General features: G+C 31.2%; 1 protein-coding gene across 1 annotated transcript; it reads left to right on the top strand.

Moving 5' to 3' along the window:
• The first annotated feature begins 677 nt into the window (after nt 1-677).
• On the top strand, nt 678-2192 carry LOC126733469 (uncharacterized). Its single transcript, XM_050436787.1, has 3 exons — nt 678-917; nt 1802-1933; nt 1995-2192. Exons 1-3 carry the CDS (start codon nt 818-820, stop codon nt 2060-2062), a joined length of 300 nt encoding a protein of 99 aa, XP_050292744.1. The 5' UTR covers nt 678-817; the 3' UTR covers nt 2063-2192.
• The last annotated feature ends 13719 nt before the right edge of the window (nt 2193-15911 follow it).

Raw genomic sequence — 15911 nt, 5'->3', positions numbered from 1 at the left:
TGTTTCGATCTGCGCTGTTCAATAAGGAAGAATTGGTAAATGCATGATAGTACCAATATAACTGAAATAGAATAAACAAGTAGCAGAAATTCTTTGTAATACAAAATTATTATTAGTAATCAGTTGAACTTCTTAATTAAATGCTTTTTTTTCAAATTCCTTTTTTTTACATCAAACGCGGCTATAAAAGTCTCAAGCTGAATAAACCGCGGTCAGGTGCCTCCTTTACCACTGCACCTGCCTCCTGATCTGCAATCGAATAACAATACCCATTATCTTTTCTTCTTTTATGCACTTACGTCATCGTTACCATAACGGGCCAATAACGTTAACTAATAAAGACGACAATATGGTTACTGTGTTGACTCTTATTTTGCAACAAGGTCTTTGAAAAATAAGTAGGTTTCTTGGTAGTGCGTGGGCAAAGCCTCAAAGCGATTTTAAAGATTTATAATTACTTAAAATTTGTTATAATGGAATGATATATTCGGAGATTTTTATAATACTTTTTCTGCCTGTTGCAATAGGTATTAGATTCCTTGTCTCCTCGGCTTCTTAACTAATTTTACCACTTTCCTTAAAAATCGACAATTTCAACTCACGTACTAAATCTATAGTTACTTTCACTTCATAAAAGCCAACCCAGTCGTCCATCAGAACCTTGACAGTTATAAATATTCATCTAACAACAAAAACCAGAAACACCAACCATCTGGTCCGCCTTGTGTACCATCGCAAATTCAACCGAGATCAGATTTTCTTAAACATTTTTTCTCAGTTTTTACGATTCGCGTCTCGCGTGCGTTCAGCGGGAAACATGGATTTGAAAATTACGTTTTTGTTGGTGGTTTGTGCGGTGACGGCCCACGGGTTTCCCACCATGTATAAGGTGAATGAAAATAAGGTGCTTGAGAAAGGTGGGTGTTAGTTGAAATTTTATGGAGTATTGATGAAAATTTTAATAGTTTTTGTTGATACCCAATACCCCTGATCCCTACTAACTTTATTATCAGTATATAACAAAAAATATAAATCAATCTTCTAAACGCTTTTGTATTTTTCATGAAGATAGTTACATGGAAAACGAGAAAGAAATAGCTTATGTTTTTAATAATTTCTTTATAAATGTAGGTAAAACCATGCAAAACAAAATTGATAAAAATTTGGAATTGCCAAATTATGAAAATAAACAGGCTAATACGCAAAATAATTAAATATTTTTAAAACATATTACTGAGAACGAACTGTACTTACATATTAAATCCCTAAAAGCTACCTCTTCCCCTAGAGAAGATGGTATAACGGTTACATTAATTCAAAATAATCACAGATTTCTCGTGAAACCTTTGTTGAATATATTTAATAAGTGCTTGGAATCAAGCAAAATTCCAGATGCTTGGAAGGTATCTATAGTTACCCCAATCCTTAAGGCAGGAGACAAAAGTCAACCCACCAACTACAGACCTATTTCAGTGATAATTTGCAAGATTATTCATATATTAAATACTTATATAACACGCTATATAGTTTTTTAGCCATGCAAGATATCGTTGAAGGAATGTCTGTCATAAACGATATCTTATAAATATCAAGTATTATACTTGATCAGCGTAGGTGCAATCCAAGGAAATGGTATATTAATTTTTATTTTTAAATATGACGTAAAGAGTGAATTTTTAGATACAGTACAGAATATGATTCAACCTAAATTAGTCATAAGTCTTAAAAAGTCTATTTTCTTCTTCATAACAATAATAATTGCATTTTTGATATGTAACTAATTATATAATTTTTTTTTTAGATCTTATTCCAGTATCATCCACGGTAATCCCACTGCCAATCTACAAAGTGAGCTCGGCAGGTTACAATGTAAAAGCCACAAAAGAAGAAGAAATCAATCAAAAACCGAGAGGACCAGTAACTCTTATAACAGGTGCGTAATATTAAAAAAAACTTTCACTTTAAATTTCTGACATAACAATGTTTTTTTTTAGCGAATAACAAGAAGAGATTGATTTCTCCTGAAAAGAAGGCGGTGGTGAAATCGGCGCCAACAGAATAAATTTGAAATGGAATTAGTGGGAAATGTAACCAAAGTTACCATAACTGTTTACCTGAAAAGTACCTTTTAACTCACTTATATTTATTTTTTACTGGACTAGTTTGTTTAATTAAATTAAAATTTCAACTTTTTGGTGTTTTTTTTTTATCATCATTTGTAACGTTGTCAACTAAAGTTCTTAAGACTGATTGAGAAAAAGTTTATTATTAAAGAAATAAATATTAAGTTCATTTATTCAAGAAATTCAGTATAATTTCTTTTAAATATGTCTTGACTGTCTGACTACTTAGCGTGATCGTAAGTAGTAATTTTTACCCTATTTTTTTAAGTGTTATTTTCCTTCCTTTCATTCATGTTCAGTTGCAACATTTTAGTTTTATGCTTATAAAAAATACGCTTTACAACATACTAAAAGGACTCTCTCTCAAAGATTTAATGCTAAAGAAGTACAATACCTAGAGCACAAAAGTGGATAAATTTTAGCGTCGTTTACACTAATGTCCCTTAGAGTCTGTTTCTGCGCACTGCTACCGCTTTATTCTATTGTAAGCTGCCAACACTTAGCATCTTTCTTCAGAGATTACGATCTCCTTAAGGGTTCAATATTACAATAAAGAACCTTTTTGTTTTATTTTAAATGAACAGTTAATTCTCACTTCGTTTGGTATTATAACCATTAAGTTTTGATCTATAGTGTACTAGAGTGTATTCATTAAATTCGGCATTGATAACTTAGTTCTTTCTGTCCTCTATAACATTTATTATATTTGAAAACAACTACTTTATCATCTCCGAAATTGTCAATATCTTAATATTGTTAATATATCCTTGATTGAGTTAGTCATTAGACATGGTGTTTTGTTATGGAGAGGATCATTTGCTGGCAAATATTATTTAAAGTATGTACTTTTTGAGAAAAGATAATTCTTAAAAAACTTCAATATCTCTTTCTCTATCAAGAAGCACAAGTTTTCACAAATGTAAAAATCTTGTCTTGCAATGGTAATTTCTATCATCAGGCTCTTCAGTTTCGTTATATCGTAGTATCTAAAGCCTAAAAGGGAAGGCACCATCCTGATTTAAGGTTAAATCATAGGAACTTAAAAGAGTTGACGAAAATTTAATTAACAAACCCTATCCAGCTATTTCCAATCTAAACCTATTTCATATTGATAACTTTTTTTACTTAAAGACTCATTGACGTGATGGTGTAAGGTGTAATTTAGCGTCCAAGAACTACAGGCCTTCAACTTTTTTGGCAGATACATCATGTATTGTGTACTCGTAGGCATTTCCACTTCCTTCATTCCATTCATCTTTAATTTTTTTCTTACAGATCTAATAATTTGTCAGTTTTATTATATAGTTCAGTAATTCATGTATCAGAAATTAAATCTGTAGAAATTTTAGTCCCGTTCTTGTAAGGTTCAAGTTCATGCAAGATGGTGCTAGATAAAAAGAGGGTTATGGTCACTTTTGAGGCAAGTTTCTATCTATATTTATACTTAAATACATTTTTGATGGCATTAATTAAATCATTTTGAGGATTTTCCTCAAGTGCGTCATTAATTTATGGGGTACTTAATAGATATGTAAGATCTTCAGTATCGTCTCCAAGAATTATACCTTTATTAGTTCCTATTCATCAACAAGTAGTTTATACAATTCTCCCTCGACTCCTAAAAGCACCTTTACAATCATCTAAGTACATTAAATTAATTGTCCCAATAAACTAATGACTCTATTATTCACATTAGGATCAAATATTGTTATCAATGTTTTGAATTTAAACACCAGAGCGTGTATTAGAGACGAGCTATCAAAACGCTAAATAATTCGGTTATATAATGTGTCGATACATCCACGCTTGTCCTTGTCTGTCACCATCCACTTAAGCCTCATGTTATGCATATGTTATCAATTGTGTTGGTAAAGGGTTTGCGCTGTTATGAATAACCGATAGGAAAATGCAAATATCCCGTATTGCTGCGTATACGGACACACATATACAAAACGGTACAACGCGAACCTTTCCGAGAGGATTAAATTTTGTAAATACGCGAACGCCGTTAGGTCGGCTGGACATTGCCAGAGTTTTGTTGGATGCATATTTTCTTTGCACGAAATCAATTTTTTTAAATTCAACAACAGGCAATGATGAAATATTGTAATTCTTTTAATGTTGAATTATTACTAAGAGAAAGTCTCGTTCTAGGAGTCGCCTGCATCTTTTTTAAATACTCTGATAGCATAGGTGGTTCAGAGAAGATGTCTTTAACATTCTGCCAAGGTTTGAACGTTCTTATCCTTAGGGAAGTATAATGGTGTTAATATTAATTAAATAATTATATTTCAGATTTCTTCATACATTGTGAATGTTTTATGTTTAATACAGAAATATAAAAAACTATAGCATATATAAAAAGCTTTAAATAGGCAAAGAAATACCGTTTTACTATATATTTGAAACCATTTTTATTTTTCCAAAATTTCGTATTCAATCGTAATAAAAAAACTAAAATATTAATATTTCCTTTTTTTAAAAAAAGGGTCACAAATATGGAATACTTAGAAAACTAAACTAAATACTAAATCTATTGGCAGAAATCGCAAATATAAAAATGCCAGATACATATGAGGTACATTGCAAATGACACCACGAGTTGCAGGATTTGCACTGTATCCACTGTTTCTCGGATTTTTTGCTTTCCAAAAACTTTCCACCACAAAACAAGCACTCTGGATTATTAGAAACATCCGGAACTTTTTCACTATTTTCGCCAGTACATAATGAATCATCTGAGTCATCATCTGCCACAAAGTCTTCTTCAAAAGAGCTACCTTGACTTCTTGATGAGATGGCTGTTGACGTGCTGAGAGTATCAGAATCAGTCAAGCTTGTTTTACTCTGCCCAATTTGTTTTTTAACTTGAAGTCTTGATGTAGTTGAATCAGATGCTTTTGCGGATGATTCCAATTCTGTTTTGTAAGGTGACGCAGTTATTACGGCAGCTTTCCCTGCTTTTCGTCCTTGGTTGCTGGTTTTTTTACAAATGATTGGGACAGGCGAGATCATCTCCGGAGTTACAATATTTGTTGGTGGCGTCGGATTTTCAGTACCTTGAGGTACTGGAAGAGGGACAACAGCATCAACTTTATCTTTTTCGATAGTTTCGGAAGCAAGAACGTCAGATTCACGAAAGACATTTGGATTAAGGGGAAAAATTCCGGTGGCTTTAAAACCATTAACAGCAATTCACCACGCTGAACTCTTAAATAAGCCTTGCCGAAAATTTCGATCACATCAAATGCAGTTACTGGTCTGGCATTTTGTCGTACCCACGTTCTTATCTCCTCACTGTAATGAGCTTTGAATGGTCCCATAAAAGATTTGTCAAGGGGCTGAAGTTTATGTGTTGAATGTGGCGGTAAGCACACAATCGTAACATTATTTTCTGTGGCCATATTAATGACATCAATATTGCGAGTATGCGAGTTATCGCATATCGTTATAGTCTAATACGCGCATAACTGGAGATTCAGGTGTAGGCTTTACTGTCGCTACAAAGTATTCAAATCATTTTGTAAAAGTGTTATTTTGTATCCACCCTGATGGATGACATTCGAACTTTGTCCCAGGTGGAGCCCCCTTTGTAAGCTGCGGGCTTAAGTTTTTTCTGGGGAATATCACTAAGGGTGGAACAAAATTGCCCCCTGCACTCATACAAAATACTACTGTAATTAGTGAGCCTCGCTCTGCGGAAGTCATGCTACCAATATGTCGTTTACTTTTACGTGCAATTACTTCTGGTATCTTTGAAACCACTATAGAGAGATCACTCTCGTCAACGTTGAAAACGCGGTCTGCTGAATAGTTATGTCTTTCATATTCATTCGTTAAGATAGTAAAAAATGACTGAACGTTTTCTTTGGAAAAGCCCTTGGCTCTAGCAAAAGATGTGCCTGTAGGTCTTCTAAATGACAATGTATCTGAGTGCCGTCTCATAAACAGCTTAAGCCAGCCTTTTCCAGCTGTTTCTTTGCCAAAAGGATTTGGCAGATTATTTTTGATATGCCATATTCCTTATGTCGTTTCTGGTTAAAACAAAATACTTACTTTCCATATGAAGTGAGTACCTTATAAATTCATCTTCTAGTTCTTTTGTAAGCACTGTTGGTCGGCCTAGTTTTGTTTCAGCAGAGATATCTGGATCTTCGTTTTTCTGACAGTGTCTAAAAAGGGTTGTTCTTTCCAAAACATTGTAAGTTTTGGCTGCCTGCAGGTATCCCATTTTATGTTCCTTAACAGCACAAATTGCTTGTATGATATCATTTTTTTCGTAACATTTTCTTTTTCGACTACCTTTTGAGGCCATACTGAAATTTTAAAAAATCACATAGTTCTATTTCATTATATAAAAATTGAGGTTTCTAACGCATTGCTTTTTTAGTTACAATAATTGTTATTGATATATTATTTAGTATAAAAGCAAATTTAGAAATGCTTTTATAGCAACAAAATATCACTATTTTAGTATTCTTAATAGGATACTAATATGGAATACTATTCCATATTTGTGGCTCAAAAAATTCCATATTAGTGACCTTCATAACAAACGTTAAAAAACAAACTTACCTAAAAACTATTGTAAACTATGATGTTTGAACTGTCACAAATTCACAACAGTTTGAATAAAAAATAAGTATAAAAATAAGATCTGCAAAACTTTTTTGATGCCGCAAAAAAAACGACTGTCCATGGTGAGCCAACAAAACAAACTAGAGACGGACCGATCGAGAAAAAACCTAAGCCGCGTATCCACCTGACAAACGGAACGTTTAGAAACAGTTATATGGCCATTTATGCCTATGTATATTTTTATTCATCCTCTTTTGCTTCATCCAGCTTGTTCAGCATTTATTTTATATAAATAGCAGTTACTTTGCAGGCGCGAATTAGTCATTAAACGGTAGTCTTTAAGCAAACTTCATGTTAGTTTGTAAGTTGTTTTAATTGTATTCTTCTTTTTAATTAAACGAATTGTTTTTAAAAAAGGAAGTTTCAATTAATAAAATAAAAGTGGCGCAGTCGGTAGGATCCTTTAAGAGCAAAAAGTTGATCCATTTCGAGTAACACGAAAATTGAGTACGCGAATACTCAGTGAGTACGTGAGTGCTAGTTATCAGTGCTAAGTGATAGTTATCAGTGCTTACTAGTCTCTTATAGTCAGTAGTACTAGATACTTAGTGTATGTGATAGCATCCAATCGATTGAGTTCAACGCTCATCTGTTTCAACAGTTAAAGAAGGATCTAGAACATCTCAGGCAACAAGACTACATTTTTTGGCTCCTGGCAGATCATCTCGATTATTGGTTCGCCATTGTGAGAGGCCAGTAGGACAATTTAGCGTATGCTAGTGTCTAATACAACCATCTACGGCAGTAGCGGCAGATAGTTGATACAAGAACGAAACTGAGAAACTTTCAATTGTAAGTGTTTACAGAATTGCTTCTTATAGTTGTACATCTTGTTAATTAAGATTGAAACACATGTTCTATAAATGAAAAAATTTAATGATCGGTTAAGTGATATAACTTATCCAAGAGTTAGTCGTCGTAGTACTGAAACTACAATTTTTGAAAACGATTCTAGCAACTTAAGTCTAGAACAACAATACGCTGAAATTTCTGCGAATAGCTTAGTAACCCTAGGTCTTGTAAATAACGAAAATTTTGCAGAAAGTTCCACTGTAAATAATTTAGATTTTAATTCAAAATCAGATAATAACAATATGGCTGATGCTTTGCGATTCACTGTAACCCTTTTGAAAACGTTTGACGGTAACCCATCATGGTTAGATACTTTCATTAACCAAATTAACTTATTTCATACCAGATATTACAATGCAGATCCATCGCAACAGGAATATGTTATTTTAGCTATTAAGAGTAAAATCATAGGAGAAGCGGAAGACTTTTTACTTACTAGAAGCGATTTGAATTTATGGAATGAAATTAAATTAGCCTATAACTAGAGCAAATCTACAACAACAATTGATTTTTCTTACTAGAAAGAATGAGTCAACAAATGACTACATTCAAAGATTAAAAGCTTTAGTAAATAAAATTAATAATAAAATTTGCTCAGAAATAAATAATATAGAAACCAAAACTATACTTATAAATCAAAACGAGCTAACAGCAACTCAAAATCTTCTTGCTAATATCTCTAGTGAATTGAGAACATTATTGATAGTTCAAAACCCTCAAACTCTAGACCAGGCAATTGACATAATTACTAATTATGAAATATTAAGCAGTCAGAACCATTTTAAAAATAACTATTTACAAAATCACAACCCACACAAACAAAATACATAAAAACCTTTAAATCAACCTCAAAATAATATACAAAGAACACAACACAATCACAATCAAAATAAACATTACCCGAGTCAGATTCCAAAACCTCAGAATCAATATAATAGTTATAGGCCACTTAATTCCAATTATAGACAACAGAATCAAAACTTTGTCAGACTCCAAGGTCCACAAAATCAAGATTTCTCTCAAAGAAACCCTCAACAAAATAAAAATCAATTTCCACAACCAATGTCAGGTATACAATATACCTCAGATAAATCTCAATTTCCAAAACCTATGTCCGGAGTGAGTGTTCAACCAAGAAAAATCCCTCAACCTCAAATGAGACACGATTTAGCTCATCTTGAAAATACTGATTTAAACTTCCCTTACCCTCAAGATGATTACTCCATTAATCATGATAACCCTAATTTTTCTGATTTTTGTGACTATGAGCAAGAATATGAAAACCTCGATAATAATCAATTACAATCTTATGAAGAAGATTTAACAGATCAATTCAAAAATGTTCATATCCAAGCCTCGGAGAAACAAAACCATGCTTAACATTAAATAGCTTTCAGGTAAATAAACTACCCTTTATATAGAAATCAAGAGCCCTGATTTTAAGATTCGTTTATTAATAGATACAGGCTCACATGCTTCATTACTTAGACCCTCCATAGTAGAAATGATTTTTTCCCAGAAACCATAAGACCTTATATTAGCACCCTGCAAACATGTACAGGTTTGCAAAAAGCTAAATATAAAGCTCTTATACCCTTATTCGCAAGCTTTGCTATTTCAGAACCCATCGAATTTATTCTATACTCTTTTCATGATTACTTTGGTGGAATTTTAGGTATAAAAGATCTTTGTAAATTAAATCTAAATATTGATTTATAAAATCAAACCCTATACAATGATTATTTAACTATTCCATTTAAGTATAGACAGGATTTTGAAAAATTTATTGTCGAAATACCACCAGAGACTATACAAAAAACCCCGATTAAGACAAATTTACCCGAAGATACAACATGGTTTGTTCCATATTACTTTGACGGTGAAATTGAAATTCAACCCACTCTTGTTACAATTAAAGAAAGTTCCTATATTGTAGATATTTATAATCGTTCGAAAAGGTACATAGCTTTAGAAGGAAATTTAGATAATGGATTTCCAATTGAACCAATCGAACTTAACAACTTTGAAATCTTTAATATACAAATAAGCGAAAATTCTAGTCAATCTAAATGTACGGAACCATTAGATTTAAAGACCTTGTTACGTCATGAACACCTAAATAAAGAGGAACGAGAACAACTCTTTAAATTAGTTAACAAATATAGTAGTATTTTACATAAACCTGGAGACATACTAACATTCTCTAGTCAAGTTAAACACGTTATAAATACCAAAGATGAAATTCCAGTATATACAAAAAATTACAGGTATCCCTATATTCATAAAGAGGAAATAAACAAACAAATAGAACAAATGTTAGACAGCGGAATTAGAAATTAGACAACCATCTAATTCGCCATGGAGTTCACCAGTAAGGATAGTACCGAAGAAGTCAGATGCAACAGGACAAAAGAAATGGAGAATGGTGATTGACTATAGAAAAGTGAATGAGAAGACGATCAGTGACAGATATCCAATACCTAACATCTCTGATATATTGGACAAATTAGGAAAATAAAACTACTAAAAAACTACTGAAAAAGCAACTACTTTACCACATTAGACCTTGCTAGTGGCTTCTATCAAATAGAAATGGACCCTAAAAGCATCCCAAAAACTGAATTCAATATCGAACATGGACATTATGAGTACACACGAATGCCATTCGGATTAAGTAATGCACCTGCTACATTTCAACGTACAATAGACAACATATTACGTGGTTTATTAGGAAAAATATGTTTAGTCTACATGGATGATATTATAATTTTCTCTACCAGCTTACAAGAACATATGAATTCCTTAAAATTAGTATTTGAAAGACTGTCGCACAGCATGAAAATACAACTAGATAAGTCAGAATTCCTACAAAAAACAGTCGAATTCTTAGGACATATAGTAACTGCGGATGATTTTAAAAAATCACAACAAATGTATCTAAAAACTGATGGCAAAATGGTGAGAATCTGATAAAAAATAAAAAAATTATAAAACATCAAACTTGGCCAATATTTCAGGGTGGCAGAATTTTGTGCCGGCGAGTATAGTTACTGTTTTCAAAGGATTACCTTATTCTGGATTTTAGTCATGCATAGATTTGTATAGAAATATCCAATCCATGAGATTCTCAAAACTGCTATTTGTCCGACTTCATTTCTAATTGGTCAACTTTCTCGATGGCGACTACGTCGAATATTAGACACAGATCCAGTTTTCTTTTCTTCAAATTACATTTAGCAAATTTTATTTAGCAATAAAAAACATTAGCCATATACTTGTACAAAAAACAAATCCTAATAATAAGCCAATGATTGAAATATTTACAGATATTACAATAAATAACAAGATGAAACTCACTAACTGGTATAATATAAAACTAATGATAGGATGATGAGGTAGTACATGCTTAAATAACTTACATTACATTATGCTTAAATAACTAATAGTCAAATTATATCTGAAAGAACAGATTTCAAATTACTCAACGTAATACCAAATGGATCAGCATCAAGCCGTAACTGTACATCATTGAACCAGCTGCATATTCTATGTATGAGTCTTTGTATCTTTCAATTTTATTGTTGCATATTTTAAATAAAAACTCTTAACTCCCACAAACAGCAGATTGACGAAGAGACAGGGTATTAAGCCTTGAAACCAATAACTGCTGACTGAATTTCCTATCAGGATACACACCATCGATTCTAAAAGAAAAATATTCATATTAATATGCACTGTATAATTAGGAAACCATACCATAGTGGTGGATCAGTGTACTAGACAACGGTCAGCCTAAGAAGATGTCATTTGACAGTGTTGTGCACTTGCAAGGTTTTTGCTGAATTTTATTCAGTTCTCTGCTGAAACATTGAGCATATGATGTATCCATAATGATTTAGATTTTTTTCTCCTGTGCTATCAATTAAGAGGACTGGGCGTGGCTATACTCGTTTTTAGAAAAAAATAGGAGTTTTCTCATAGAATTAACCTAAAGAATCAAATCATTTATTGCTGTATTGATAAAGTAAATTTTTTGAAAACATCGACAATAAAGGAAAATATCGAATTTTAAGAGGAAACGGTTAAAAAAAATTTTGCTTATAGTTTTATGCGACAATCGTTACCCATAATAAATTGCTTAAATCAAAGTTACATGTTACATTAGATATTCATACAAAATTAATAAAATCATTTAATCAATTTTTTATTTATTTAATTTGCTAACGGAAAATTTAGTATTTTTATTTTATTACAAATTTAAATCTCATTAATCCTCTGAAAAAATTCCATAGCTTCAAAAGATTCACAAAAATATATTCGACAAACATAATTAAATATTTCCAGTTAAATTAATTAATGCTCCGGCTGATTATTGGCCGGAAATAAATTACTCTAGTCTACACAATAAAACCGCAATTAATATCGAAAATAAATAATAGAATATATTTCGAAATTAAAAATAACTGACAATTGATACTGATGCGAATTAAAATTCTCTCGATTTTAATTGTCAAATTATCTCGTTTCCAATTGGGATGTTATTTGTATTTTAAGATAGACTAAAATCATAGTCTAAAAGGTACATCAGAGAAAAAAATATAAATAATAAATCGAAGATGATGAAGCAAAAAAATCCTTTCAAGTGTATATAAGAGAAATAAAACTCGCAATTATAAAACGACCGAAAGACCATTATGGTAAATATCCTTCAAAAGGTTCAAATCAGGAAATTATAAGATCAAATAGTGCATCAAAATTCCCACTTTTGCTTAGTTGAATCTGAGGCACGAAAAGGAAATCACATAAACTTGTAAAAAAGCATCACAAGTTAGTTTTCAGGTTTTTTTTTCAGATTCGGTTACTAAAACAGCAATCTATAGTTAATAAGTACAAATTGATTATGGTAACAATACAATGTACACTTAAGTGCCTAACCTAAGAACTGCCAAACGAAATTAGAAAATTAGCTGTTGATCAAATTGCAATCAAAGAAGTACAAAATTGAACAAAGAGAAGAAACACCTTCTCAGAAAGTACCTTATCGTTCAAATGATTAGAAGTTACATTAGGTCAGTTTTTTATAAAAATCTTCCATAGGCAACTGAGCAGGAGATATTATGTGATGAAGTACTTCGGTGGTCTTTTGTAGATGCACAGAATTAAGTAATATTGTATACTTTACAAGATTTGCGAGTATTTAAATTAAATTTTTTCAAGATAATTCACTAGAAGTCAAGGAGTTTCCGAAGAGACTTTACCTTCTCAGTTAATTTTAAGCTATTTCAATTCAAAGATAATTTTAGGTGATTAAAAAAAAGAAAGAAGAAGACGAAGAAGAGGAAGAAGGAGAAAACAAATTATAGAAGTATTTAAAGCAATATCCATAAGTCATCAATCAAAAGCTCTATTCAAAATAAATATCTGCCAAGTCAATGAATTAAGCAAATATACCGAGTCATTATTATAATCCCAGTGAACATCTTTTTTACAATTTATATCAAACTTCTCACTAGATCTGTGTTACTACAATACTATAATCTAGTGTTACAATATTAAGTTAGTCCATAGATAACTTCAAAAGAAATATATTTTGTTTTAGCATTTGCTTTTACTCAATTAGCTAATCAAATTCAAATTATTCATTTTAAACACACATTCCAAATTTCTATTGCTAAAGTTTAAGATACATGGATGTAAATAAAAATGACATTATCGAAGGCCTGACAATTTTTACTTCATTGTATGATACATATTATTTTTTTTGTCAATGAATAGGCCATAATATAAAATATAAAATAAAAATTAATAATACTAACATCAGGCTTGCAGCATTTAAAATTCTAACCATATTTAAACATAAATTTACAATAAAAAGTCTTGGCAACAATAAAACTATTCCTTCAGAAGTTCGCCTTACAAACAAACATTAAACTCTTAAATTGACGTAATTGAAACAAGTTTGCTTCGTTTTTGAAACTATCTATTTTTTTTGTTTTTCTTTAAAAGCTCCCATGTATCGTATATTTCGAATTGCGATAATATTGAAACTATGACTGTATGACACCAAAAGTTTGCTTGAAAAATTTTCACGTTTCGTTTTTTGCGATATTCTCTCATTCTCATCTATTATTGTTGTTTAAATTAACTAGAAAATGTGCATTATATAATCATATTGTTCTGCATTTTGTCGTTTTAGAAAAAGAACAGATATTTTTCTAAAGTTCTGATGAATAAGTATCGTCCTCTCACTCTCAAAAAATTAAGAGCGAATTATTTATAACCAAATATTGAAATATTTTACAGAGAAAAAATACATTAGATCACCAACAAAGGTTGTATGAGTATTCTAGTACTTCTTGATTTCATAAAGACCATCGATGCTCTTGATCGTAGACTCTAACTTCCTGAATTAAATTATCTCCAAATGATAAAAGAACTATGTATTGAACACGGCCTTAATTTAGATGCTGATAAAACTGACTTACTATACATTTTCAGTAAAATTAAAAGACATTTTTTTCTTAAATTCATATCTGGTGCAAAACATTTAAAGGCAACATCATTAAAGTCTCAAATTTATCGAATACACACTCCGAAATAAGCTTTTTGTGCATTCAACTTAATGTTAATACAATAATAGCCACATTCTTGATTTCGCAATAAAATAAATATTGCTTGCCTTTTGCTACTTGATGTTCCTAACTAAGTTAACTATGCTTCCTATTTAACAAGTAGCTTTTTATTAGGTCGAATTTATTGCCTTTTTAGAGTTTTCTTAAGAATGAGTTGTAATAGACAGTATCGAAGGCTTTTAGAAGATCCACAAACAAGCATAACTAAGCGTCACTACTATCCAGGTCATTATGTAAATATGCAATTTGAGGAGAGAGTGGAATCTAATGTCTACAAACCTCACTATACGCAGTATGTACTATTGATTCTTATGATTAATATTTTCGTCAATACCCAGATAACAGGACACGCCAAAAACATACCATTTAAGTACCATTTATGATCCAATGGTTCGGACATTTATCGTACATTGAAGCGATGATTTTTATAAAACATTGCTGATATGACTCTCATATGATATTCTAGAAGCATTTTTCTAATTCATTGTTGCACGCGTGTGAAAAAGAAATTACCTACTTTGATTGCGTAAAAGTTTTGGCTGTCATAAAATAAAAAATCAAAATGTTTGACATAAAAGGTTTTTGTTAGATATGTTGTAAGGAATAGGATAAATACACGAGCGTAAACAGTAATTATATACCTATATATAATTTACAGCAAATAAATTATTATAAGTATCCAGTTTCTGGCTGAGTGTCGTCTAAAAATTATAAATAAAAATAAGAAATTATAAAAAAAAAACTAAAAATTATAAACAAACATTTCGTTTACTTCCCTACAGATATTTACGCTAATAGTTAGATAGCAAAACTATCCCAAAATTATGTATTTAAATTAGCCGCGGTAGAAATGACATAGTTATCTTTTAATTAATGATCCAAAACTAAAATACACTACATTTACGTTGGCAGCACTAGCTGCATCACAGGGGGCATTTATTGTCGTTTTTACCAGCTTAAAGGCTGCTTTTGGGTTTTTGACGTTTTAGTTAGTGTGACGCAAAAACGTGGTGCAAACGTGTTTTAATACTTTTGATGCGGTTTAACATTAGAATAATATAGAATAAAAGTATTAATCTATGGTTTAATATTTCAGATTTCAACGGCGTCATTTCGTGTCGTTTAATTTCCGCGTTTGTAAATGAAATTAGATATAGTAGTTATAAAGGCTTAAAATTTGTCTATTGCTTCGACAGGTAAGTCACTCTTTCTTATTCCCCCAGTTCTAAGATAAAAAAGTCAAATATATTTATGGAAGATAGGTGTAATTTTTGTCTTTTTGTTTAAGACATTTAATGCTACCAACTAAATATTGATTTTTATTATAATAAGATCTAAATAAAAAATATTGCTATAAATGTTTCAAATGAATCATTTGAAGTATATTTCCACAGCAAATATATAATTTACTAAAGACATACATAAGACATTCTAAAATGTCGCAGAAACATTCCATATACAGACGTTGAAAACGGTGACACGGAGAAACATTTCTGGTACATCTGTAAGGAAATAAGGTCATTGCTGGCATATGTTTTTATTGTCGCAAATGAATGTTTCTGTCATGTTCCTAGCACCCTCAATTTTCAATAGTGCTTTTCAGCACATCAATGAAAATAATGTAACATTCATATCAAATATTGGTTTTATTAATCGAATGCATAAC

The sequence above is a fragment of the Anthonomus grandis genome, chromosome 2, assembly GCF_022605725.1.
Source record: "Anthonomus grandis grandis chromosome 2, icAntGran1.3, whole genome shotgun sequence".
NCBI classification, from domain to species: Eukaryota; Metazoa; Arthropoda; class Insecta; order Coleoptera; family Curculionidae; genus Anthonomus; species Anthonomus grandis.
This window is presented reverse-complemented; position numbering and strand designations above follow the sequence as displayed.